Here is a 27,491-nt window from a genome sequence, read left to right on the forward strand (position 1 = left end):
GTGCTGAATGTCCTCTCTTGCCACAGATTTGGCATTCAACAACATAGTTTGAAGTAGAAGCATTGATGTTCCTCTGATAACAATTGGCTGCAGTATGCCCCATTTTGTTACAAATTTGACATTCTATCACAGCATTTGTCCTTGTAGAAGTACTCCCAGACCAAGAATTATTACCATTTGGCCGTGAGTTGCTGGAACCATATCCTCGTCCCCTGAAAGTGTTATTATTCCTGTAATTATTGCCTCTGTATTGACCCCCATGTGATCCTCGAGGCCCAAATTGAGCTCCCACATTAAGATGTGCAGCATGAGTATTTGGATCACTAGGATGACCAATAAAACCATATCCATACGACTCACCAGGATACATAAGAGTTTGTGATGGTGGAAGATATCCTGCTGGATACTGTGAGGGAACATGATAAACAGGATATTGAAATGGTGGCAAAGGCAAAGACTGATGTACTGCAGTTTGGGGACCCTGAGAAGTAGAACCATATGGCACCGCAGTAATTGTTCCCGCAGTACTGGCAGGAATGTGATTATGAGCCTGAGAATTGGAAGATGAAGCGGAACTTGAACCAGTGCTTAAACTCGAACCTTGAACATATAACGCAGACAAATTCTGAGACAAAGCATTAATCTCTCCTTCAATCTCCCTTTCTGCCCCCAATAATTGTGCTCGAAATTCTTTTAAGGAAATAGATGACTCTCTGGCCAAAATGACTGTACGAATAGTCCCATATTCCTTTGGCAACCCAGCAAGCCCAGCAATTATGACATCATTGTCAGATACAGATTCACCTGCAGCAGTGAGTTGATCCCTAATACCTTTCAACTTCAAGAGATACTTATCAATTGTATCAGACCCTTTTTGAATGGTATGTAACTCAGTTTTGAGATGGTTGACCCGAGACTTAGAAACAGATGCATATCTATCAACCAAATTGACCCACGCCTCATGAGCAGTCCTACACCCAAGAACATACTCCATCGCATCATCAGTTAAAGTGGCAAGAAGTAAACTAAGCAACGCCATATCTGTAGACTCCCAATCCATAAACGCCTCAGTAATCTCCTTTGTAACCCCAGCTTCTGGATTAACCACATACTTTGATGGACATACAGTTGTGCCATCGAAATGACCAAACAATTTATACCCCCTCAAAACAGACTGAAATTGAAATGCCCATTTGGCAAAATTATCATCTCTTAGTTTGATAGTAAGCATACCCAGAATTCCATCGACTTTAAAAGTTGGACTACCCATGATTATCTTCAAGTAATAACAACGAATTACCAATTGAGATTATGCACAGAGACTGACACTCTGAGAAGAAAGACTAACACTTTCTTGAACACACAACTTCTTGACTTAGAAGGAATGACACCTTCTTGAACGCATGAAAGAATGACACTTCCAGCAAAACTTCTTGACTTAGAAGGAATGACACCTTCTTGAACGCATGAAAGAATGACACTTCCAGCAAAAACAATGCTTTCTAATTATCGCAGCAAATCAACATATACAAATCAACAAAAGAACCCAACTCTATCAAATCATTACTCTGCTTAAACTGAATAAGCTAAAAAATCAGAAACCACCTGAGCCGGAATCGAACAGAAAACCAATCTTGCTCCAATCGCACACCAATGAAGCAACGAACAACCACCAAACCGAACCCCCAATGAAGCAATGAACAGCAGCGGAGCACACCAGGATCACAATCAGTGACTAACGCACACCGGCTCTGATACCATATTAACAAAGAGAAAGAAAAGAATAGCTTGTGAAAACTAGAGAAAGAAAGAAGCTACAGAGAATGATGAACTCTTCAATATATGTTTTGGAAGATGAAAAGATCCACCCAAATGCCTTACACATTTCGTTTATGTAGAGAAAACTAACAGTTACAAAAGTACAATACTACCCTTCTTATATTCTTTTATCTTTCTAACAACCCAATCCTACTTAACAACCTTACAACTGTCTAACCAACTATTTCAACTGTATAACCGACTAACCAACTACTATGGTTATTACTTGCAACCAAAAGTAGCAGGTAGAAGCAAATAGTTGGGAGAAAACGCATGGAACGCTCTTTATGTGTATATAACTAGTTTACACTTAAGATTTCGAACTTAGGGTAACTTAGAATGACACCATTGATATATATATATATATATATATATATATAAGCTCTTATAAATTCAAACAATAGCAATATATCAGGGATGAAGTCTGAGATCCATATGAATTGGGACATCCTAAAAAATAGTCATACATTAAAAAGCTTAAGAATTGCAATATCACACAACGCATTTTTAAGTTTTGAAAGCATTGCATAACAATTTTATTACCAATACCATCAAATATTTGTTCCTATAAAAATTACAATGTTATCATTCATCCACCAATGTTTTTACAATCTCTCAATTGATCATTTAGAAATTTCATAACCGAAAATGTTCTATTATGTGAAATTATAATATGCAATATATACAATTATTGCATCAGCCCCTTGGGCCCAAGGTGGCTCCGTTCCTGGCAATACTGCACATACTATGCAGAAAAGTGAGGGAAAAATATTAAAGTGCTTTAGGAAAAAAAAATATGGAAGAGTCTTTTAAAATGTTACCAAGAAAATATCAATCCTTAAGGACAATTTCCTCTAAAATAAAATAAAATAAAAATAAACAATTAAGTCTTTGCTAAAAAGTTGCTTAAGCAATTTCGAACCTTTTCCTAATTTTTGTTTTCCCGTGCATCAACCTCACCTTGTTTTACATATATTACTACTGGTTTAAAAGTCAAAAGAATATAATACAACAGAACGTGTGGATAGAAAAGTACATCTGAAATCGACAATTCATGCGACTTAAATAATCTTTGTGACACAAATTAAAGTAATGTGTTGAATCTAAGTACACTAAGTGAAAATTTTAAACAAAATGCCTTGTCAAAATGGAAAAAAAAAATTGTTATTAGCATTTGACTATAATTATCCATCACTCTTTCTTTATTGAAAGTCAATAAACGAAAGAAGAGTATGTTCTGATACCATGTAAACTAAGAAGAAGGAAACCACAGACGGTAATCTTAGAGAGAGAAGTCAGAGAAAGAGATTTATAGAGAGAGAAAGATATTTCTATTTCTTTTCTTAATCACCAAGCTATTACACTATAAGAGTATATATACTACACCCTACTTACATTTGCATATTCTTAACAACTATAACTAACTCTCTTAATCTGTTGACAAGTGTCACAATCCTATGTGTACATTATCTCTAACAGATAATAGGCGATAGTAGGCGATTAAAAGTACATAAGGCGCGGTTAAAACACTACACTAGACATATGAATAATGATCCATGCAGGGTCATTCAATTTATTAGCAAAAGCAACCATGTGGATACAGGGTCAAATCAATTCATAGCATTACACAAGCACGGTCTCTACAGAGATTACATTTCTTTTTAACTAATTAATTAACACTTTTTGGTGCACATGCATGTACGGGTCAAGCCACTACATTTGCCTCTGGTGAATTGCTCCTTTCTGCAGGTGTGTTTACAGTTGTTAGAGGAAAAACACAACCCCTTGAACAAGGTGCTCGGAACCTCACAAATCTTTCCCTCAACTGCCTTGCTTGACTCAGTCCTTGCCTCAACACTCATTGGCCCCATCTCTAATGATCAAATATTTTTTGTTGAATAAGATGCTTTATTCAAAACATCATAAAAATTTAATTATTAAAAAGAGGTATAATTACCGGTTGTGGCCAAAAGCATAACAACAACGAAGGCGGCTGAAACAAGACGCATTGAACGCTCCATTTGAATCTGCGTGTATGTAAGTATGTGCTTGATCCACGTGTTTCTGTGTGTGTGCTTGTGTGTGATAAGAGAGATCTTAGACGCTGATAGAAAAAAAAATAACCATGGAAGGCTTTTTATATAGGGGTCTAGCGCATATTAAAGAGGATCTGTCTCCATAAAGCGAGGTAGCTCCATATCCAAAATACAAAGTTGAAATTTCCAACTTAAGAGGCACCATAAACAAAATTTCTATTTTTGATGACTAAGTTCTCCGCCATACATTTTTCTATACATATTAAGGTTTCTTCTTCAAGCACATTTAACTTTTGCTTTTAAAAGAATATTTGGGTTAAGCACATTTGACTTATTATTCACATTTTTATATGTAAATGAAGCGGCATACATACATACATACATACATACATACATACATATATATATATATATATCTCACATAAAAGACCATATTTGTATGTTTTTTACACAAGTTTTGGTCTGTCTGTACCAAATTAATCTAAATTATATAGATCAGGATTTGCACATTAGGTGTAGACGAAGATTACGTTGTTTTAGGTAACATGGCTAAGCCTAATAAAAAAGGAAAACTAATAAAAATGGCTTGAAAACTTTGAGTTTTAATGATAATGACAAAATAAAGGGTAAGGTGAATAGTACATAATTGACTTTTTAGTGTAAAAATGTAGTTTATTTTTCGTTAAAGTAAACAGTACCGGGATATTTTCGTTAAAGTTCCCTAATAAAAATGAATATTAAAGTAGAACCTCTAGGAAATGATGATTAATTGTATTTCGTAGGGCATTACAAAGACTTAAATTTGTTGACAAATAAGTAGTTACGCAGTACGACATACTAGACAAAGTAACTCACGACGGCGATACTTAACTAATAAGAACATTAAAAACCATAACAGAGATACGATATTAATTAACAACCCGACAATGAATTATTCCAGCTAGTTACACACTAGCACTAAAGTACATGCGTCCATGCACCCCATTACTTATTAAGCGATAAGTGATCAGCTCATCACTAGCTTAGTTAATTAGCTATTTAACTATTTTTAGGCACAAGCATCTGCGACGTAAACCCAAGAACCAGCTACCAGTGAAGCCTTTAGTTTGGCAAACAACTGCAAAGTTACTTTTACTCATGCAATTTCCAGGGAAGCGGTTACTTTGAGATTCGCAGGTCCTACCCTCAACAACTTTCGTCCCTTTAAACAATTATTCCAAACAAAATAAGGTTACTATGCATGCTTATAATCGGAATAATATATATATATTAACGATGAAGTAAGTTAACAAGATCGAGCAAGAAGAAATACTACCGCCGGCGACCAAAAGCAGCAGGAAGAAGCAGATAGTTGGGAGAAAACGCATGGAACGCTTTTTATGTATATATAACAAGTTTACATATAAGATTTCGAACTTAGGGCAACTTAGAATGACACCATTGATATATATCGTTATATATATAAGCTCTTATAAATTCATACCATAGCAATACATCAGGGACGAAATCTGAGTTCTATATGAATTGGGACATCCTAAAAAATAAAGTCATAATTAAAAAGTAAGAATTAACTAACAATGCACATATATTAATCCATAAAATATGTCATACATCATATTATAATATCTCACAACGCATTTCTAAGTTTTGAGCGTTGCTTAATAATTTAATTACCAATACCATCAAATATTTGTTCCTATAAAAATAACCGTGTTTTCATTCATCTATTAATTTTCTTATGATTTCTTAATTGATACTTTAAAAATTTCCGAAAATACTTTATCACGTGAAATTATAATATGCAATATGTACAATTTTTTCATAAATAACTGAATTAGGGCATCAGCCCGTTGGGCCTAAGGTGGCTCATATGTTGGCAATACCACACATACTATGTAGAAAAGTGAGAAAAATACGAAAGTATTTTAAAAGTGAGAGAAAAATATGAAAGTATTTTAAGAAAAAAAATGTGGAAGAGTCTTTTAAAGTGTTATCAAGAAAATATCAATCCTTAAGGACAATTTCTTCTAAAATAAAATAAAATAAAAATAAACAATTAATAAGTCTTTGCTTAAAAGTTGCTTAACCAATTTCGAACCTTTTCCTTTTTTTTTTCTTGTGCATCAACCTCACCTTGTCTTACATATATTACTACTGGTTTAAAAGTCAAAAGAACATAATACAACAGAAGGTGTGGATAGAAAAGTACGTCTGAAATCGACAATGCGACTTAAATAATCTTTGTAACACAAATTAAAGTAATGCGTTGAATCCAAGTACACTAAGTGAAAATTTTCAATAAAATGCCTTGTCAAAACGGAAAAAAAATAAATTGTTATTAGCATTTGACGATAATTATCTATCACTCTTTCTTAATTGAAAGTCAATAAACGAAAGAAGAGTTCATGGTGACTATCTGGAATGTTAATAATAACCCTAACGAAAAGCATATAGGATAATAGGCGATTAAAAGTACGTAAGGTGCAGTGAAAACACTACACTAGACATATGAATAATGATCTATGCAGGGTCATTCAATTTATTAGCAAAAGCAACCATGTGGATACAGGGTCATATCAATCCATCACATTACACAAGCACGGTTTCTACAGAGATTACATTTCTTTTTAACTAATTAATTAACACTTTTTGGTGCACATGCATGTACGGGTCAAGCCACTACATTTGCCTCTGGTGAATTGCTCCTTTCTGCAGGTGTGTTTACAGTTGTTAGAGGAAAAGCACAACCCCTTGAACAAGGTGCTCGGAACCTCGCAAATTTTTCCCTCAACTGCCTTGTTTGACTCAGTCCTTGCCTCAACACTTATTGGCCCCATCTCTAATGATCAAAATTTTGTTGTTGAATAAGATGCTTTATTCGAAACATCATAAAAAATTAATGATAATAAAGGGGTATAATTACCGGTAGCGGCCAAAAGTAGAACAAGAACGCAAACGGCTGAAACAAGACGCATTGAACGCTCCATTTGAATCTGCGTGTATGTGAGTATGTGCTTGATCCGTGTGTTTCTGTGTGTGTGCTTGATTGTGATAAGAGAGATCTTAGCCGCTGATGCAAAGAACAATAACCATGGAAGGCTTTTTATACAGGGGTCTAGCCCATATTAAAAAGGATCGGTCTCCGTAAAGCAAGGTAGCTCCATACCCAAAATACAAAGTTGAAATTTCCAACTTAAGAGGCACCATAAACAAAATTTCTAATTTTGATGACTAAGTTCTCCGCCATACATTTTTCTATGCATACTAGGGTTTCTTTTTCAAGCACATTTAACTTTTGCTTTTAAAAGAATAGTTGGGTTATAAGCACATTTGACTTATTATTCAAATTTTTATATGTAAATGAAGTGGTGCGTGTGTGTGTGTGTGTGTGTGTGTATCTCACATAAAAGTCCATATTTCTTATAACAATATAATTGTTTTTTACACAAGTTTTAGTTTGTCTGTACCAAATTAATCTAAATTATATAGATCAGGATTTGCACATTAGGTGTAGACGAAGATTACGTTGCTTTAGGTAACGTGGCTAAGCCTAATAAAAATGGATGCTAAAGTAGAACCCTAAGGAAATGATGATTAATTGTATTTCGTAGGGCATTACAAAGACTTAAATTTGTTGACAAATAAGAAGTTACGCAGTATGACGTATTGTACAAAGTAACCCACAACGGTGATACTTAACAAACATGAACATAAAAAACCATAACAAAGATACGATGTCAATTAATCACCCAACAGTGAGTTATTCCAACTAGTTCCACACTAGCAGTGATACTTAACGAACATGAACATAAAAAACCATAACAGAGATACGATGTCAATTAATCACCCAACAGTAAGTTATTCCAACTAGTTCCACACTAGCACCAAATTACGTGCATCTATGCACCACTAATAATTAAGTGATAGTGATAAGTGATCAGCTCATCACTAGCTTAATTAATTAGCTAATTCACCATTTTGTTGTGCAAAAGCATCTGCGGCGTAAGCCCAAGAACCAGCCACCAGTGAAGTGGTTACTCCAAGACTCGCAAGTCCTACCCTCAGCAATTGTTGTCCCTTTGAACAATTATTCCAAACAAAATAAGGTTACTATGCATGGTTATAAACGGAATAATATATATAGCAGATAGTTGGGAGAAAACGCATGGAACGCTTTTTATGTATATATAACAAGTTTACACTTAAGATTTCGAACTTAGGGTAACTTAGAATGACTATTGATATATATATATATAAGCTCTTATAAAGTCATACTATAGCAATACATGAGAGACGAAGTTTGAGATCGATTTGACTTAGGACATCCTAAAAATAAAGTCATAAATTAAAAAGCTTAAGAATTAACTAACAAAGCACATATAATAAATCATAAAATATTTCATACAACATAGTGCAATATCTCACAACGCATTTTTAAGTTTTGAAAGCGTTGCATAACAATTTCATTACCAATATCATCAAATATCTATTCCTATAAAAATAATCATGTTATCATTCATCCATTAATTTTCTTACGATTTATCATTTGATCATTTAGAAATTTCATAGCCGAAAATACTCTATGAAGTGAAATTATAATATGCAATATATGTAAAAAAATTCACAAAAAACGAAGTTTGGGCATCAGCTCCTTGGGCCAAGGTGGCTCCGTTCTTGGCAATATTACACATACCATGCAGAAAAGCGAGAGAAAATATGAAAGTGTTGTAAGAAAGAAAAAAATGTGGAAAAAGTCTTTTAAAATGTTATGAAGAAAATATTAATCTTTAAGGACTATTTCTTCTAAAAAAATTAAAAAAAAACGATGAAGTCTTTGCTTAAAAGTTGCTTAAGCAATTTCGAACCTTTTTCTAATTTTTTTTTCTTGTGCATCAACCTCACCTTGTCTTAGATATATTACTACTAGTTTAAAAGTCAAAGAACTTAATACAACCGAAGGTGTCGATAAAAAAATACATCTAAAATCGACAATGCTACTTAAATAGTCTTTGTGACACAAATTAAAGAAATGTGTTGAATCCAAGTACACTACGTGAAATTTTTCAACAAAAATGCCTTTTCAAAACGGAAAAAAATATATTGTTATTAGCATTTGGCGATAATTATCTATCACTCTTTCTTAATTGAAAGTCAATAAATGAAAGTAGAGTCTGTGGTGACTATTTGGAATGTTAATAATAACCCTGAAGAAAAACATACATGATAGGCGATTAAAAGTACATAGGGCGTGGTGAAAACACTACACTAGACATATGAATAATGATCAATGTAGGGTCATTCAATTTATTAGCAAAAGCAATCATGTGAATACAAGGCCATATCAATCCATCGCATTACACAAACATGGTCTCTACACATATTACATTTCTTTTTAACAAATTAATTAGCACTTTTTGGTGCACATGCATGTACAGGTCAAGCCACTACATTTCCCTCTGGTGAATTGCTCCTTTTTGCAAGTGTGTTTACAATTGTTAGAGGAAAAGCACAACCCCTTGAACAACGTGCTAGGAACCTCGCAAATCTTTCCCTCAACTGCCTTGCTTGACTCAGTCCTAACCTCAACACTCATTGGCCCCATCTCTAAAGATCAAATTTTTTTGTTGAATAAGATGCTTTATTCGAAACATCATAAAAAATTAATTATTAAAAAGAGGTATAATTACCGGTAGCGGCCAAAAGCAAGACAAGAATGAAAGCGGCTGAAACAAGACGCGTTGAATGCTCCACTTGAATATGTGTGTATGTGAGTGTGTGCTTGATCCGTGTGTTTCTGTGTGTGTGCTTGTGTTTGATAAGAGAGATCTTAGACGCTGATGCAAAGAATAATAACCAAAGGAAGGCTTATTATATAGGGATCCACTGTAGATTAAAGAGGACCAGTATCAGTAAAGTGAGTCAGTTCCAGAGTCGAAATATAAAGTTGAAATTTCCAACTTAAAAGTCACCATAAACCAAATTCCTATTTTTGTTGACTAAGTTCCCCGCCATACATTTTTCTATGCACATTAGGGTTTCTTTTTCAAGCACTTTTAACTTTTGCTTCACATTTTTATTTGTAAATGAAGCGATATACATACATACATATATATATATCTCACATAAAGGACCATAATTCTTGTAACAATATAATTGTTTTTTACAAAAGTTTTAGTCTGTTTGTACCAAATTAATCTAAATTATATAGATCAGGATTTGCACATTTGGGTACAGAAAGATTATGTTGCTTTAGCTAACTTGGCTAAGCCTAATAAATTGAGTGTTAAAATAGAATCATTGAGGAAATGATGAATACCAGGGATGAAGTCTTATAAATTCATACTATAGCAATACCCAGGGACGAAGTCTTATAGAATCATTATTTGAGGTAAGTTCTTATAAATTCATACTATAGCAATACCCTGGGACGAAGTCCTATAAATCCATCGTTGGCCATACTACACATAGTATGCAGAAAGGTGAAAGAAAAATATGATAGTGTTTTAAGAGCAAGTCCACATCAGCAATAACAATAATAAAAGATATCACTAGTGTTTTCCAACCGAAATGTCAATTCCTATGTGGCATGATATGAAAAGCAGCAGAGGAAGTTGTTGTCAAACTTCAAATCTATTTTTAGTAATTAATAAATACTTTTTATAATTTTAATAGTTATCTTTTGTTTTAAAATACTAATTACAACTATAAAAAGTAAATAATAGTTTAAATTTAACATATCGGTTAGAGAACAAAATTTATAAAAAGATCAATGTGCCACATAAGCCTTCAAATTTAAATTTTGTGTTTAAAATTTGGCATCTCCTTTGGAGATGATCTAAGAAAAAAATTGTGGGAGAGTATTTTAAAATGTTATCAAGAAATTTTTATCTTAAAGGACTATTTCTTCTAAAATAAAATAAAAATAAACAATTAATTCTTTGTTTAAAAGTCGCATAAGCAACTTCGTACCTTTTCTTAATTTTTTCTTGTGCATCAACCTCACCTTGTCTTACATATATTATTACTGGTTTAAAAGTCAGAAGATCTTAATACAATAGAAGGTGTGGATAAAAAAGTACAATGTGACTGTGATACAAATTAAAGTAATGTGTTGAATACAAATACACTAAGTGAAATATTTTCAACAAATGCCTTGTCAAAACGGAAAGAAAAAAAGAATCGTTATTAACATTTCACGATAATTATCGTGCATTATTCTTAATTAAAAGTCAATAAAACGAAAGAAGAGTATGTGATGATTATCAAGAGTATTAATAATAACCCTAAAGAAAAACATACAGGATAATAGACGATTAAAAATACGTAAGACATGGTGAAAACACTACACAGGACATAAGAATAATGATCCATGTAGGGTCATTCAATTTATTAGCAAAAGCAACCCTGTAAATACAGGGTTATATCAATCCATCTCATTACACAAACACAGTCCCTACACAGATTACATTTCTTTTTAACAAATTAATTAGCACTTTTTGTTGCACATGCACCTACGGCGGAAGCCACGACATTTGCCTCCGGTGAATTGCTCTCTTTTGCAAGTGTGTTTACAGTTGTTAGACGAAAAGCACAACCCCTTGAACTTGCCGCTTGCAGCCTCGCAGGTCCTTTCCTCAACTACCTTGCTTGACTTGCTCCTTGCCTCAACACCCATTGTCCCCATCTCTGAAGATCATTTTTTGTTGTTGAATGAGATGCTTTATTCAAAACATCATAAAAAATTAATTATTAAAAAGAGGCATAATTACCAGTAGCGACCAAAAGCAAGACAAGAACGAAGGAGGCTGAAACAAGACGCATTGAACGCTCCATTTGAATTTGTGTGTATATGAGTGTGTGCTTTGATCTGTGTGTTTGTGCGTGCGTGCTTGTGTGTATGACAGATCTCAGACGCTAATGCAAAGAACAATAACCATGCAAGGCTTATTATAAAGGGAACTAGGACATGTTATAGAGGATCGATCTCCGTAAAGAGAGGTATCCATACCTAAAATAAAAAGTTGAAATTTCTAACTTAAGAGACACCATAAACCAAATTCCTATTTTTGCTGACTACGCCCTCTGCCATACATTTTTCTATGCACGTTAGGGTTTCTTTTCAAACACATTTAACTTTTGCTTTTAAAAGAATGTTTGGGTTTTAAGCACATCTGACATATTATTCACATTTTTATATGTAAATAAAGTGGCATATATATCTCACATAAAAGACCATAGTTCTTATCACAATATAATTGTTTTTCACATAAATTTTAGTCTGTCTATACCAAATTAATCTAAATTATATAGATCAGGATTTGCACGTTTAGTGTAGAGGAAGATTACGTTGCTTTAGGTACGTTGTTTTAGCTAACTCGGTTAAGCCTAATAAAATGAATGATAAAATAAAATCACTGCAGAAATGATGATTAATCGTATTACGTAGGGTATTACAAAGACTTAAATTTGTTGACAAATATAAAACTAGTACGACATTACAAAGTAACTCACGACGGTGGTACTTAACAAACAAGAACATCAAGAACTATAACAAGGATACGATATTAACAGCCTGACTGTGAGTTGGGTCATTAATTTATTTTAGCTAGTGCCACCCTAGTCCCAAAGTACGTACATCCATGCACGCACTGGTAATTATGTGATAAGCTCATCACTAGCTTAACTAATTTATTTAATTAGCAAATTAACAATGTCTAGTGCAAAAGAATCTACGGCATAGGCCACAACACTGGACTCCAGGGAAGCCCTCAATTTGGCAAACAGCAACAGAGTTACTTTTACTCACGCAAGTCCCCTTGAAGGGGTTACTCTGAGACTCGCAGGTCCTACCCTCTGCAACCATCGTCCCTTTAAGCAGTTATTCCAAACATATATGGTTAGTATGCTTGGTTAAAATCGTAATAGACTATATTAATGATGAAGTTAATTAACAAGATCGAGGGAGAACAAATATTACCGGTGGCCACCAAAAGCAACAGGAAGACGAAGGCAGTTGGTATTAAGATTGAAGAAAGCTTGATGAATGGTGAAGGATTTGTTTCAGAAAATACACAGAGAGAAAAGAGAGAGGGCTCGAGAGTTTATGAAATTAATTGCTTTTCTTAATTGTCAAGTAATTTTTACAATGGTAGTTTATATATATAACTATCGTACTTACAAAGGTTGTAATGAAAGCTTTACTATTGGATTATATTCTCACCTGCTTATAACAACTTTTATAACTGCTCTTCTAATAACTCACAACTTCATATAACTACCTATCTCATCTATTGACAAGTGACACTAGTTTGACCCTTGATCTCTTCTTGACTTGGATCCTTGATTCTTTTTTCTTCATCATTATGATTACAGTTGGGAGAAGACGCATAGAACGCTCCATCTTAATTTCTATTTATCTGTAATTGTAACCCAGCAGCCTTTTTATAGACTGGAGAGTCTGGAGAAGATAACAAAAGTCCATGTGCCATGCATAGTAATATTATTGATATTAGAGGGAGAAGCCTTCAAATAAACGAAGAAAATGAAAGAAAGAGAAACGATAGGAGCCATGCAGATTTCTGTGCTCAAATGAATGGGTGAGATCAGTTCTTGCAGCAGTGAATTGTTTTTCACTGTCAACCTTTTTTGGAGAATGTGAAGGTAAAGAGTCGTTAAAGAAGAAATCTTGTAAGGACTCTTACAAGAAGTTTCTATATTACCAATTGGTTTTATGGTAAAACTTCAACTTTTACGTTGATTCATGTGTGAAACTCAATGTCCACACGTGTATCGTTTCCTAGTTCGTGTTGTTCACGTATTTGGCTTAAAAATTCGACATGGAGGCATGTGAGAATGTAAAGGTAAAAAATCTCACATTGGTGAAAGTAGAAACTTTGCAGTCTCAATATTGTGAATTGATTTTAGCACCGACGTCGTACCTGTCGTCGCAGGCGCCACGCGCCGGTCGTCGGGAAGTTTGACTCAGGGAAACGGAATATACCTGACTTGGAAGGATAATGCCGTTAAATCTAAGGGCGTCACCACTGTAGCCGTCAAGTCTAACGACGACCGCCATTGACCGTCGCTTGCTTGCGCTGGAACCTCACCGGAAATTGCAGAAAAGCCCAGATTGTCACCAAGCTCGGATTTAACTCGTTTTCGAGTCATCAACCCAAATTTAGTATAAAACCACTCCTAAAACGTGCAAGAGCTTACCTTTAAAGATTTCAGGTAGAATGGAGTTCGAATCCACCTCGGATTCGCCAGATTTTCTTCGAATGTACTCACCGGATTCTGGAAAACCAACAGGGTCCATGCAGGGTTTAGAACCACCAGAATTTAACTCAGAACCTCATTACTTCCTTCCCAGATTACAACAACTCAACCCAACAGGAAAAGCACCCCCATCTGGCTTCGAACTCAACGGTTCTCACCGGAGTTCGTCGCCGGAACTGGACATGGATGCACAGAGGATGGCAGGGGTTAAAAACCCTTCATTCGAATTCTAATTTCACCAAACCACACCACAGAACACAGAATCAATCAAGTTCATGAGGAATGGAGCTAGGAACCTCCCCTGAGTTAGAATAGGAACTCGGAGCTCCTGGGTTCTTCAGTTCAGTCCTCTCCCAGCCACCGATCACACATGCAAGGGCGTCATCGTGATCCTCATGTCACGAGGATGCAAAAAATGGTAGTTTGGGGTTAGATTATTTAAAGGGGAATGGTGGTTGTGGGTGAGTTAGAGAGAGTCAGGGTGAGTTGCATAGAGATTGAGCGTAGAGAGGAGGGTGATTGAAAATGAGGGGAAAGAGAGGGACCGACAGTGGGTTAAATCCCACTTAATAATTTCCTAAGTGAATTCACAAAAGTGCCCTCCATTACTTTAAATTTTACATTTTAACATTCGAGACTACGATTTTAATTACATCTTTGCCTACACAATTGTGAGTACGAGAACAATTTAAGAAGGGATATGATATCCACACATTACATTTTACTGCTCACACATTTTTTTAATTTTCGACATTCGGATCAGATGAATTGAAGAAGATCAACGGACAGAAATTATCAAAGGTGTGATAGAAGTAAAATAGGGTATGTGGATAGTACACCCCTTTAAGAAACTAAGAAAATATGAGAAGTTGATATTTAAGCTCAAGGGTCAATAATTACTCAAGACACTCAATGAAGGGTATTTTGATCATTTCACATTATTCGGAAACAATAACAATATTTTAAGGTACAGGTTGTACATTATTTTAATTATAAAATTTCGAAGCATGTAGAATTAGTATAAAAGCTTTGTGGGAACACGTAAAATTAACCTTTTTTCTAATTTCATCCCTATAGAGATCATGTGGCAGACAAATGACCTTTGCTCGTTCTTATATAATAAGGTCAAACTAATGTCCTTGCATCTACATGAATGTGGCACCATATCTCAATTAAAAAGACCAATCGCTAAAGTACAATGGTTGAGAAGAACATTTATTGCATCGCAAAAGGTAGTGTATTACAAAGACATTGTTGAGAAAAATGAAAGCTTACATAAGATAAACCCTAACTATATATACGAAATTACAAAACGGCTCACGCAGGTGGTACTTAACAAACAAGAACACAAGAAAAATAATAAACCAACTGTGAAATATTGTGTTATTAATTTATTCTAGTAGCACACAAGCATGCATGTACGTACGTAGGTATTCATGCACGGAAAGATAATTAAGCGATTATTAATCTTAATTCCCTCACATGTCACACATATATATATCTTGATTCCCTCTCCTTGTTAATTAGTAGCTAATTAATTAACAATGTTTAGTGCAGAAGCATCTGCGGCGAAAGCCACGACAATGGCCTCCACGGAAGCCCTCAGTCTGGCAAACAGTTGCACAGTTACTTTTACTCACGCAGCTTCCCTTGAACCGGTGGCTCTGAGAGTCACAGGTCCTACCCTCTGCAACCATTGGTCCCATCATCCCTGCCAATTATATACATTCCAAACATATATGAGTGATCTGTATATTTTCTTGGGCAGCAATTACAATATTAACACGAAGCAAGTTAGCTATGGGAGAATATGTAAATTTATGTTACCGGTAGCCACCAAAAGAAGGAAGAGGAAGGCAGTTGAAAATAAACGCATGGACCGCTCCATCTTTCTATATGAATTTTGATTTTTTGTATGTAAGAGGACTCAGGGGGAGGAAGAGAGAGACCTGCAGTTGATGTAAAGATTAGTCAACATGCAAGTCCTTATATAGAGAGCTACCAGTACCAGATCGGTGCCATGCCATTGAGAACAACACGAGAAAATTAAAGGTTACTAATTAAAATATAGTGTTCTGTATGAATGAGTCATTGCGAGTGAGGGCGCACTAGTGTTGAAAGTTGAAACAGTGATTTCATTGTCTGTCTATGTGCTTCTTGTCCACATATCATGTCGACAATCCAAGCTCTATTGAGCTGTCAAACGTCTTCTTTTCTTCGCCACTCCACTTTACTTCACTGTATCGGAATCGATCTCTTTAAATTCAAAGATTATTGAAGAATTAATCTGGCAAATCATTTATAAAAAGGACACGTGGAATGATCACTTTGTTCATGGGAATATTTTTTGCCCACCAAATTTAAAATTTAAACTCGTCTATAGTAATAAATAGAGTGCTGAACATTACCACCACTTGAAGGCGGTGAGCAAAAATGCACTTGTTGTTCACACTTTATAGTCACACTATCCCAACCCATCGAAATGAGGTTAGAAAATTAAGCAGAAAGCTTAAAGAATATTCAATTATTAGACTAATTGAACAAGGTCAGTTTCAGAAAAACCACCCAGCTTGGAAACTAAGGACTGTCATCCATCTTTTATATGCAGGTAGGCATTCTCCTTGTCCTCTAATTAACAAGGAAAACAACATTGACACGAAAATATAGAAATAATGTGAAGGGGAGTTTCGACAAACACCACCAAATCTAGCTTTTAAAAGAAAAGATATATCGTAGCAATGATGTAAAGTAACCAAAACGAAATAGATACGCATCTGTCTCACGAAAAAAAGATATAGTGCAGCTTTCTTCCCATGTGATGGAACCCTTACTACACGAAAAATATTATATACATTGTCGTTTGACCCTATAAACTATTACTCTTGTAGAAGTTGACCCACTGAACTATTTTTTTGATTAGTTAACCACCTAAATTATTTGAAACTTGCCAATTAATCCCTCATCCTCAAATTCGATGAAATTTCATCTACTTTACCATAAGATGTAGTGGCACAATGTTATCTTCAAGACTAAATCACATTCTGGTCACGTGTCAATATTTCATGGCAAAATAAATGAAATTACATCGAATTTCACGGTGAAAGGTTTAATTAGCTAAATTCAAATCATTCAAAGAATTAATTTACCAGAAAATTATTTTAAAAGGTCAATTTTATCTCGAATAATAATTCATAGTAAAAGCACAGTTTACTCAAAAATGTTTTCGTTGTGTCGGCACCGAGTTTTCAAACTTTTTGAATTACTTGCATGTAGTTACTGTTGAAATGGTTAACTCCTTTAACCAATTATCTGCTTTCTTTTCCTTTTTAATACATACAACCATACTCCAGTTCAAGTTCATTTCTTATTTAGGTTTGGGGGAAAATAATTGGAAGGTAATAGGAAAGGGGCATTGATCATAGTCCACGGTCCATTCCGTGAGAAAATTGCTTATATCATCTGGTTTAAAATTACCAGTGCTTTTGGGAAGCACTTCAACTGGTAATAAAAAGTGTTTCTAACAAATGCGCTTACAAGCACAAGTGCTTTCTAGAGAAGCGCTTAGGCATAAACAAGTGTGGAGTGTAGATAGGTAGCATGCCCTTGCATGAGTATATACATAATAAATAGCACACAGAAAAATCTGTATCCCCAACTCCCCCCATCCAGGAAACAAGACCTACCTAGTAGGTCCTGAAAACAAAAGTATAAACAAAATGACAACCCGAAAATTCTTCATCAGGCACAATCGTAACAGTTGGGAGAATCATAAGGCAGCCTACCGAGCATGAATTTGTCCATTCATTCCCAAGTAACCGAGACCATAGAGTTGGCCAGACCCGATTCTTCAAAAGTAGATTGACAATCATAATCCAGATTCTTTGAAGCTCCTGGGATTGCCTGTGTCAACTGAAATGGCCTTGCCTCGGCTTCCTTTAGTTGAGAATAGCAGAATGACCACAACAGCTGCAAAACAAACAGTTCAAATTTACCAATCATAGGAAGGGAGGTCAAGCATAATATCAACTTTCTGCATAAAAATCCAAAATTCCCTCACTTCTCACCTGAATTGGATCAATACGAAGGAAGTTCCGCTGGACCCTGCGACCGTCTGGAAGACGGACTCCAACTCTGCATAGGAGGTTCCGGTCACCCTTGGGTTCTTCAGGCAAAGGTGGGTATGTAGGCATCTTGATTGAGCTAGTTTCTTCCTCCTTGTCAGTGATGATTTCATCTTTGTCTTTGGATATTGTTCCACTGGTCTCCTTCATGCCTTCCATGGAAGCTGCCAATGCGCGCTGCATTTCCTCATCTTCTTCATTAGTTTCCTCTGCAACTGAAGCATCTGAAGTCATACATGCAGTTCGTATAAGAAAAGAAAAGGGGAAAGGAAAATATATCCAAAATACAAATCAATCTGCTGCTACCAAGTCAATATGGTATTGTCAAGGCTTAAGAACTTAGCAATAATAGCAGTCAGGTTCAAGAATTTACTGAAATCACTTCCACTACGGGAGTAAAAGCACACACTGATCTTGGTTTCTTCTGTGTATATCAACTTTGAGTTCATATCACCCTTCACACAGGGATTCTTTTTCCTTACTTCTCCCACACCCCCAAGCCCACTTTGTTAAGTTGGAACAAGGAAGTGATCCATTCAAAAGGTTCAACCAAGTGATAAAACATGAGCTGTAATTTGGAAAATAATCGAAGCACAACAGGCTCCATGAATAAAAAAGTTCACTGCAATGTAGTGGAGCAGAAGTTATTAAGAATCCCAAACATACCTTTAGTTTTTTGTGGATGAGCAGTTTCTCTTGGGCGTTTATTGGACAAAGTTACATGATGATCCCTGGGGCCACTATCCAAGAAGAGTAGTAGATCCTACAGTGGCAAGGATGGTTTCATACCAAAACTTAACTTCAAAGTAAAATTTGACCACAGTATGAAACGGTTTCTTAGGCACATGAACAAGATAGAACTTAATACTCAACTGTGAAAATACAATGTGTACCATGACAATTACCTCTAGAAAACGATCTGGGTGAACCATTCCATTCCATGAACGCATTTTTTGTCCAGTAATTGGGTCAATAAGGAGCACTACAGGCATAGATTCCAACTTGTAGTATGTGCAAACCTTCTTGCCTTCAGTTGTATCATCATAGGTCTGAATTTTCAAACCAACATTATATGGGTGAAACACAAAAACAATTAATTTTGTCAGAATCATAAAGATGATGCAAAAGTTCATGCACATGTCTGTTAAACAATTAGGAGGCAAAACCCTCACAAAGATACAATTAATCAAACTTGAGACACAATTAACAGTACCTCAAAGGTATGGTCAAGATGAGATCATGAGATACAACGAAACAAAAACAAATTTATACATAATCTCCTCCGTAAGTCTAAGTTCCAATAAGAGATCCTAAGACTATTGTTCTAAAGGTCAACCTCAGTCAAACTTTTGGTTCAAAGACAACAACATAATATAATCCTAACAAAAATTGAAACCATCAAGGCTGCCTTGGGCAAAACTTACTTGCTTTTACCATGCTACAAAGGGAGCATGGTAATTTATATGTAATAACATCCAGTCACATACATGTTGACTTTATTTCTTTTAAAAACAAAACCACACTAATGCATATAAATATATATTAAACGGTATATATTGAGTAAACGTGCATATGTATCAACAGCCTCCCATTATAACCATAGAATAAAGTATGTAGGAAAAATAAGCCCAAAATAAGTAAAAAGGACTTCTCAAAATTAAAGACCATCAGCCGTGCACTTGTATTGCGAATGTAAATATAATAGAACAGCCTGAAAACAAAATTTGAATTTTATTTAATACGAAGAAAGAATAACTAAAGCATGGAACTAACCTGCCAGAAGATAAAATTAGTAATAATGGTTTGAGAGACAGCTTCATTGGCCCAGGTATCTCGATTAAGCTTCACAAAGAAACACACACATGCCAAAAGTGAACCCACATGCATAGAACAACGAAACCAAAAAACCAAAAAACCAAAATAAAATAAACTAGAGAGCAAACACTACCATATGCGAGCTGAACTCTTTAGTGGATTGCAAGTTCACCAGTAGCCATTTGTCCTGGACAGAAGCAGCACTTTTTGCCTGCATTAGTTAAAAAAATTAAATTAAATTATGTTCCATCAACAGTTATGAAATGCTAAATGATAATAATTCACTCAACATGTCCCTTTATGAATTTGGATTCTTTCTATGCTTATAATTTGGTAGAACAAATCAGAAAGGCTTTGAAAAGAGGGTTACAGCTGCAAAAATATGATCGTATCTGATATATGTAATTTATTCAAATAAGATCAAAGGAAGAGCCTAAAAAATAAGGGATACTCCCACAAAGCCCTTCCCAGCAACCTGCAACACCAATACTGAATATACCATTCAAGTTCAACTTCTACAACATACACACTACTAAAAAATTAACATAACATCAGAAGACCCTACCTTTTCAAAGGAACCCTGGAACAGTATCTTAAATGGAGGACGATATAAGGATGCAAGATTCTCTTGAGTAGCATTTTCTGAGGATGTAGCACCTTGGTCTGATTCCCATACCCCAGGACCCTGTTCATGTTGTGACAATCTAGCCCTTGGTGCTCTATATGAGAATGAAAAAAATAAAAAATAAACGACACCGTTTAATAGAAAAAATCACGATTGTACGTCACCATCTGACTTGAGTACACAAATGAAAAGTGAATTAAGAAATGATAAAGAAACTAAAACATATTCCACAATCTATGCTACCTTGTAGGTTGTCGAGAAAATAGAAAGGAAATTAATTGCACAAAAGTAATAGGAAAGTTCTAAAAATATCTGAAACACGGTACACAAAGCTCTTCAATTAAAATGAAATGAACAATTAGTTACAGTCCTGGCCACGTTTCATTTCTCAAACTCCATATTCCCACATGGCATGCCAATCGCTAAAAGAATGAAGAAAGAACAATGAAATACCATGTGACTTCCCATAACACATAATGCAATGCCTAACAAGTATAACCATAATGCATTAATACAGTTGTTGAGTAGATGCAAATCACAGTTCAAAGATCTTGAATTTAAAGACGACAGATCACTTCCACTATAATATCAAATATACCATCCACTTAAGAAGCCTTGCAACAGAAGAAGTAATACAACTACAACCAACCAAAATTAAGTGAAAAGCTTAATAGTTCACAAGACAAAGCTAGAAATGGAGTGATAAAACATACCCATAGAGTGCCATATCGTCATAAAGAACGTCCCTTATAACAGGCATAGGTGCGCGCACCTCATCCTCACTGAATTGTCCCACATTCTCATTCGCACCAGGAAGTGCCACATTTTCATTTACACTGCCACAAACCCAATGTCAAACAAGAAAAAACAAAAAAAAAACACACCAAAAAGACATAAACAACTAAAGAATATGAAATACCCAGAAGCTTGATCGGCCAACCGATCAATATTTTCAGTCGGTAGTGGCGCCGCCTCGGCCATTATCCCAGCTTCATTACCCACATAAAATAGCTGAATTGCTTCCTCAAGCTTCCACCCAGTGGCCTGTTTACATAAAATTTGAAGCTTTCAACATCCACGCATTGTACAAAGTCTAAAGTCATCACCTTTCAATCAAATGAGCACCCAAATCTACTAATCTAACTCACTTTCCTTTTCCCAAAGAGCAAAACCACAACCCCCAACACACAAAAAGATCAATGCGATGCGTTTTGGGTACTAAATGAGAGATTGAAAGTTACCTGCAGAAACTGCCGGGCAGTATCGGCGGTCTGTCCGACGGCGATCTCCAAAAACGAAGACACCAGGCTCTGCTGGTCATTTGCTGACATCACACCCTCCATCTCTCCCGCTTGCTCGCTCTACAAACAACCACAACAACAGGATTCAAATTTCCATCTTTACTTGCTTCGATAGCAACTGGATTTTAAATTTTCATTTGGAAATTCTACGGTTGTGAGCAACACGAAACGTACCGATTTAGGAAAACCTTGGGATTTTGACAATGGAATTTGTTCTTCTGAGATTTTGTTTTTCTATTTTATTATTATTTTTTTTAATAAATAGGCAACTTTCATTTTTATTTTTATCGGAAAATTGTAATTTAGACAGACTTGGCAGCGGTATTTGTGTAGATATAGCCGAACTTGAAGGGTGTTCTTTGGGTAGTCCAGGAGAATTGTGGGCTCATCGGTTTGGACAGTCAGTGGTATCTGAGACGAGGCCCAAAGTTAGATACTGACTAATGGTCTTGATGAAGAGTTGAACTCAAAAACAGTGGGTTTGTACATGAGTATTACTTGAGTGTTTACCATATGAGAGTGAAAACACGACTATGATTCACACAATATCATGACTTCAAAGTCCTTATTTTGGACAAATTGGACACTAGGTAGGGGTGATATTTTGATTCTTGTAATCAACCCCTCAAAAGGTTTATTTTTAGGAAAACTAATGAAAAAAGTTTGAAAACTTTAAGTTTTAATAATAAGAACAAAATAAAGGGTAAAGTGAATTGTACCATGATTGACTTTTTAGTGTAAAAATATGGTTTTTCGTTAAAGTGAACAATACCATGAGCTTTTCGTTAAAGTTCCTTTCATTTTTTTCTAACTACGAATTAGTAAACTGTAAACATGTCATGCATAAGTTTTAGAGAGCAAAACAAAATATTTAGGCTATATCCTAGAAAAGTTAAGGGAACTTTAACGAAAAGCTCCATGTACTGTTTATTTTAACGAAAAATTACATTTTTACACTAAAAAGTCAATCCTAGTACTATTCACTTTACCATTTATTTTGTCATTATCGTTAAAACTCAAAGTTTTCAAGTTCTTTTCCTTAGTTTTTCTTTAATGTAAGTAATGGTGATGTGTGGATGGGATGTTGTGACATGAGCGCACAAAATTTTCACCGTCCAATTAATGGTGATTTGATCCAATAGTACGTTTCCCGTACTGGCGAAAGGTCAAGTGCTCCTAGGTATGTAGATTTACTCCGAACCAATCTTATGCATTTGTATTGGTGTGCCCAAGTGTTTGTCAATGCCTAATTCATCCTTTTGGCTTTTAACCACAACCACTCGTTTCAATGTGCATGCTTATTAGTTTTTTATCGGATGATCAAAAACGATTACAAAGGTTTTCATATAAGTAGGTTTGGTAAACGGGATGTGTTTGTCGTTTTCGTATCATACTTCTTATATTAAGGGGTTGTGTTATGTTAAACTCATTATCTTAATGAGTTCTTAACAGATGACCCGATAAATATCCTATTTGTTAACAAATCGTGTCGATTCATCTCAGATTAATGGTTATGTAAGAAATTGTCACTTCTAATGTTTGAATCTTGCAAACTATACCTTATTGGGTTCTTAATGGGTGATTCGATAAGAACCCGACTCATTAATGGATTCTTAACAAGTGACTCAATAACAACCTAGCTCGTTAACAGGTTGACCCGAAAACCTGTTATTTTCTATTGTTTTTGTATCGAGTCAATGAATCGTGTAAGAAATTGTCAAGTTTATATGGCAGTACATTTTTTAACAACATTGATCTGAAGATAAACAAACATTTCAGAGAAACTCCTATACAATCGTCACAAGTACAAGCACAAGCGCAACAAGTATACGTCTATAACAACGGCGGTAGAAGCAACAGAACACTGAGATTTTGAAATCAAAATAAATAGTTCACGTTTGTGAAGTCACTATCAAAATGCTGTTAAAGGAATTTGGAAATCACATACACCAAGTAAAATGACTTTCTAATGTAACTGTGTTTAGTGTGTAATTAGTCCTTAACATATTAAAGATGTCAAAATGTATTATTTAATCTCATGTGAGGTTTGCTAGCTAGAGCTACCTACATCTAGTAAAGAAAAAAGGGGCACCACTAAACCAAAAAAATTAATACTTAACCATATATTATTCAACCTTTTGCTTCTTTGCAAATTCTTTAATCACAGATTATATAAAAAATATAATCTAGGTCCTTTTTATTTCATTTAATTAAAGGTCGCGTGCTTTTAAACCAAATTAATTAGTTTGTCCCACCCAATCTAATTTTTTTTCAAAAGTAGGAGACTCGTGCTCTTCAAGAACGCGTGTCGAACAACCTTTGCCATGGATGGAGCTTTCTCACAGGAAAATAATTGGAAAATGTCTAAGAAAGTTGGAAAAACGACAATGGCTACCACTATATATGCATGCTTAATGGACCTGTTATCTTTAATTATTTGGGTTTTAGGCACTTTTTCACCATATGTGTCCAATTCGCCTAACTTTGGGGTGTGTAGATTTATATTCATCTTATGGGAACAATTTGCTAACTAATTACGTACACTGTGCTATATATGTACTTGATACTTGGCAGGATCCGAAACAAATCTCTCCAACATTGGCGGAATCTTACGGTTGGAGTTGGATGTTGTTGATCAAAAAGTAATAAAGCGCCATGTTTTTTTTAAATTTATTTTATTTAGAAGATGGTGTAAGGTTCGAAATTATTATAATAATTTAGATAAAAAAAATTTCGAATCCAAGACACAAAAGAATTTTGAACATATAATCCAACAATTTCTGAAATGATAATCTATAATGGTTCAATCTATAGGTAGCTTAGCTCAACTTCCATCACCAACAGTGCACAGTCCTAACCATACACTGCTAATTAATTATATGGATTTTCTCGTAAGGCACCTTTTTAAATTTTTCCTTATTCCTAATATAAGTGGCCATTTTTGTTTGGTTGGTTTTGCCATCAGGTCTAATGCCACCAAGGTTTTATATATTCACCACAAAGTTAGCCAACTTTCTTGCTCCACTAAATCAAAATCAAATATTTAATTGCGTGCAGGTTTTTTTTAGGGGAGGTACCGAGCAGATTACCATTGGAAAAATATGTGCATGAAATCTTGATCATTGGCCTGAAAGTAGTGAAGTCAATCTATTCCAAATAAATTAACGTCAGATGAAACAATTGAGCAAGTTCAAGATGAATATGGAGGAAACCTAGTGCATGCATGTTCACTTTAATTAGTTTGTATTTCTTTTTCTTTCCTTTTTTCTCTTTGTATGTTGGTACATGGATGAAAATTCCAAGGAATCTATATGTTGGTGTGTTGGAATTTTCGGAGGCAAAAAATAATCATTATTCCCATAGTTTGTGTCGTTTCACAAAAAACCATTGGAAGGAAAGTTAGCAATACTTAATCTCATAATTTGTGATCGATTCCGGAAGGAGAAGAACCATGAGCTAATCTTGCAGGAATGCGTGTTCATTATGTGGAGAATCTGGAAATGTCGAAACGAACTGCTGTTTAAGGGCGCAGAGGCCAATCCCATGGAAAGTGTGAATGTGGTGCGAAGTCAGATTATGGAGTATAGGGCATCCCAAGAACCTGCCAAAACGACTACTACTGTGGGTGTTGTGGGGGAGGCTACCTCTTACGCTGGACAACCTGTTCGGTGGAAAAGACCCAAATTCGGGGTAATCAAGGTTAATTGTGACGGCGCCTGGTGTGAATCAACACTCCGAGGAGGCTATGGATGGGTGGTGCGAGATTTCGCTGGAATGCTTCTTGCGCCTGGCGGGGAAGGGGGTCTATTGTTCAATAAGGCGGCCATGGCTGAGGCTAGTGCAGTGCGTGCAGCTTTAATGGTTTGCAGGGAGCGGGGTTTTGCGGAGGTGGAAATTGAGTCAGATTCTCAGGGACTTATTAGAATGCTTAACGGAGAGTATGACATTGATGCAACTCTAGAATGCTTACTCCATGATATTAGGGTCTTGGCGTCACAAGTTGGCAGGGTGAGCTTTGTGTTTGTTAAGCGGAAAGGAAATGTTGCGGCTCATGCTGTGGCCTCACATGTAACCTTAAAGAGAGGCTCCTTCTGTTGGGATGCCCATGGGCCAGAGTTTTTATTTAATATTCTAGCTGAAGATGTAAACATTCCTATTCGTATTTAGTTGAGTAAAATCTACCTTTGACAAAAAAAAAAAATCTCATAATTTGTGTGCATATATGCAAGTGTAACGACTAATAACAAAATATCATGAGAGATTTCAGGGACATGGAGGGATAGCTTTGATATGACACTTGGTTTGTGTGAAATAGATAGAACAGAGAGGATCCAAAGTTAGAGATGGCTCACTGCAAAAAAAAATATCCACTAGATATTGATTTGTAATTGGCTCTATTTATAATTTTGAAGAGCTATTGATTTGTAATTGGCTCTATTTATAATTTTGAAGATAAAAGACTCTGGTTGCATTCAAGGATAGAGACAGCTAAAGTCCATGTAGTTGTTCTAACTGAAGTTTTGTGTAGACACTACTATAAAAAAACACTTTGCGCTACAAAATAAGATTTGTTGCACAAAATATGATTTCATCGCTCAAAACCTTGCAAGACGAAATTTTTGTCACGCATGATTGGTTGCACAAAGCTCGTTACCAGTGGCGAAGCTAGGATTTGAGGAGGGGAGGGGCGAAATTCAAAAGAGTGCAAGATTCAATCGAAGCAGTTGCTTTCACATTGGAGAGTGCAAAGTTTTGAGTCAATATTCATAGTAGAAAATAGTCTCTCCACCAAAGCAGTTGTAAACAATAATATCAAAGCCAATGTAAGAAGCTTAAATTGGTTAGCATTATATCCTAAAAAATATTAGGCGCTAGTCAAATAGCGAACTGGGACCTAGCAGCTAGGTGCCCAGGCGAGATCTAGGTAGGAGCCTAGATGGATTTAAATTATCATAAAATAAGCATTAAACAATATTTACATTGTTTTTAAATAGTAATACAATATTTATAAATAATGTTAAAGTTTAAGAAAAATACGGTGGGAGTCTTAAAAGAGCAAATAAAAATACATACAAGAATTTAAAAAAAAAAAAGAGGAAAGAAATGGGTTAATAAACCACAGTATTTTAAGAGGGATAATACTTGGGTCCTTACTGGGAAGGACCCAATATACTGAAATTACATGTGGCCCAATCACATAAAATCTTGTGTCATTTAAAGTTCCCTCTATACCTATAACCAAACACCCAACTTTAAGATTGCTCCTATAACCAAACAATCAATCTCTCTCCTCTCTCCTCCTGTGCTCATGCCGCAGATCCCGTTGCATCAAATCCAACCCGAATTTCTCAGTCAATCTCTCTCCTCCGTCGAATTGAATCCTGCCCACTCATACCCAACCTTCTCCTTCACCATGGCAGCAGTTACGCACCTGCTCATTGGCACCGCTTCTTCCTCCCTTCCCTGTGTCATCAATTCCGACGAGAGCGGAGGGGCTGAA

The 27,491-nt window shown here is 35.5% G+C and overlaps 3 protein-coding genes and 2 long non-coding RNA genes across 7 annotated transcripts; 1 reads left to right on the plus strand and 4 right to left on the minus strand.

Annotated features, from left to right (window-relative positions):
- Nucleotides 1-3,493: 3,493 nt before the first annotated feature.
- Nucleotides 3,494-6,941, minus strand: LOC126597104 (uncharacterized). The gene is made up of 2 exons (XR_007614138.1): nucleotides 6,778-6,941; nucleotides 3,494-3,691 (listed from the first exon to the last, which is right to left on the minus strand). It is a non-coding gene; the product is annotated as an uncharacterized LOC126597104 (long non-coding RNA).
- Nucleotides 6,942-11,692: 4,751 nt separating this feature from the next.
- LOC126597105 (uncharacterized) lies at nucleotides 11,693-14,647 on the minus strand. Its single transcript, XR_007614139.1, has 2 exons — nucleotides 14,070-14,647; nucleotides 11,693-13,948 (listed from the first exon to the last, which is right to left on the minus strand). It is a non-coding gene; the product is annotated as an uncharacterized LOC126597105 (long non-coding RNA).
- A 684-nt stretch (nucleotides 14,648-15,331) lies between these two features.
- Nucleotides 15,332-16,112, minus strand: LOC126597102 (defensin Ec-AMP-D2-like). The gene is made up of 2 exons (XM_050263873.1): nucleotides 15,957-16,112; nucleotides 15,332-15,840 (listed from the first exon to the last, which is right to left on the minus strand). The coding sequence occupies exons 1-2, from the start codon at nucleotides 16,015-16,017 to the stop codon at nucleotides 15,668-15,670; spliced, it is 234 nt and encodes a 77-aa protein (XP_050119830.1). The 5' UTR covers nucleotides 16,018-16,112; the 3' UTR covers nucleotides 15,332-15,667.
- A 1,429-nt stretch (nucleotides 16,113-17,541) lies between these two features.
- On the minus strand, nucleotides 17,542-22,283 carry LOC126597097 (plant UBX domain-containing protein 7-like). 3 transcript variants are annotated; one of them, XM_050263868.1, is made up of 11 exons: nucleotides 22,166-22,283; nucleotides 21,932-22,051; nucleotides 21,610-21,734; nucleotides 21,404-21,526; nucleotides 20,631-20,784; nucleotides 20,199-20,276; nucleotides 20,024-20,092; nucleotides 19,156-19,299; nucleotides 18,917-19,013; nucleotides 18,194-18,459; nucleotides 17,542-18,095 (listed from the first exon to the last, which is right to left on the minus strand). In XM_050263868.1, exons 2-11 carry the CDS (start codon nucleotides 22,031-22,033, stop codon nucleotides 17,931-17,933), a joined length of 1,323 nt encoding a protein of 440 aa, XP_050119825.1. In that variant the 5' UTR covers nucleotides 22,034-22,051; nucleotides 22,166-22,283; the 3' UTR covers nucleotides 17,542-17,930. The 3 variants fall into 3 exon arrangements, with proteins under 3 accessions (XP_050119825.1, XP_050119824.1, XP_050119823.1); XM_050263867.1 differs by having other exon boundaries at nucleotides 18,194-18,465; XM_050263866.1 differs by having other exon boundaries at nucleotides 18,194-18,474.
- Nucleotides 22,284-25,534: 3,251 nt separating this feature from the next.
- LOC126596701 (uncharacterized) lies at nucleotides 25,535-26,158 on the plus strand. The gene has a single exon (XM_050263371.1). The coding sequence runs from the start codon at nucleotides 25,535-25,537 to the stop codon at nucleotides 26,156-26,158; it is 624 nt and encodes a 207-aa protein (XP_050119328.1).
- The last annotated feature ends 1,333 nt before the right edge of the window (nucleotides 26,159-27,491 follow it).

This window comes from Malus sylvestris, chromosome 13 (genome assembly GCF_916048215.2).
Source record: "Malus sylvestris chromosome 13, drMalSylv7.2, whole genome shotgun sequence".
Lineage (NCBI taxonomy): Eukaryota > Viridiplantae > Streptophyta > Magnoliopsida > Rosales > Rosaceae > Malus > Malus sylvestris.

Coding starts and splice junctions, on each gene's coding strand:
- LOC126597102 (XM_050263873.1), bottom strand. CDS start 16,017: ATGGAGCGGTCCATGCGTTTATTTTCAACTGCCTTCCTCTTCCTTCTT. Junction 15,841..15,956: donor CCTTCTTTTGGTGGCTACCG/GTAACATAAATT, acceptor TATAATTGGCAG/GGATGATGGGACCAATGGTT.
- LOC126597097 (XM_050263866.1), bottom strand. CDS start 22,033: ATGGAGGGTGTGATGTCAGCAAATGACCAGCAGAGCCTGGTGTCTTCG. Junction 21,527..21,609: donor TTGGCCGATCAAGCTTCTGG/GTATTTCATATT, acceptor GGTTTGTGGCAG/TGTAAATGAAAATGTGGCAC. Junction 20,785..21,403: donor GACGATATGGCACTCTATGG/GTATGTTTTATC, acceptor ATTCTCATATAG/AGCACCAAGGGCTAGATTGT.
- LOC126596701 (XM_050263371.1), top strand. CDS start 25,535: ATGGAAAGTGTGAATGTGGTGCGAAGTCAGATTATGGAGTATAGGGCA.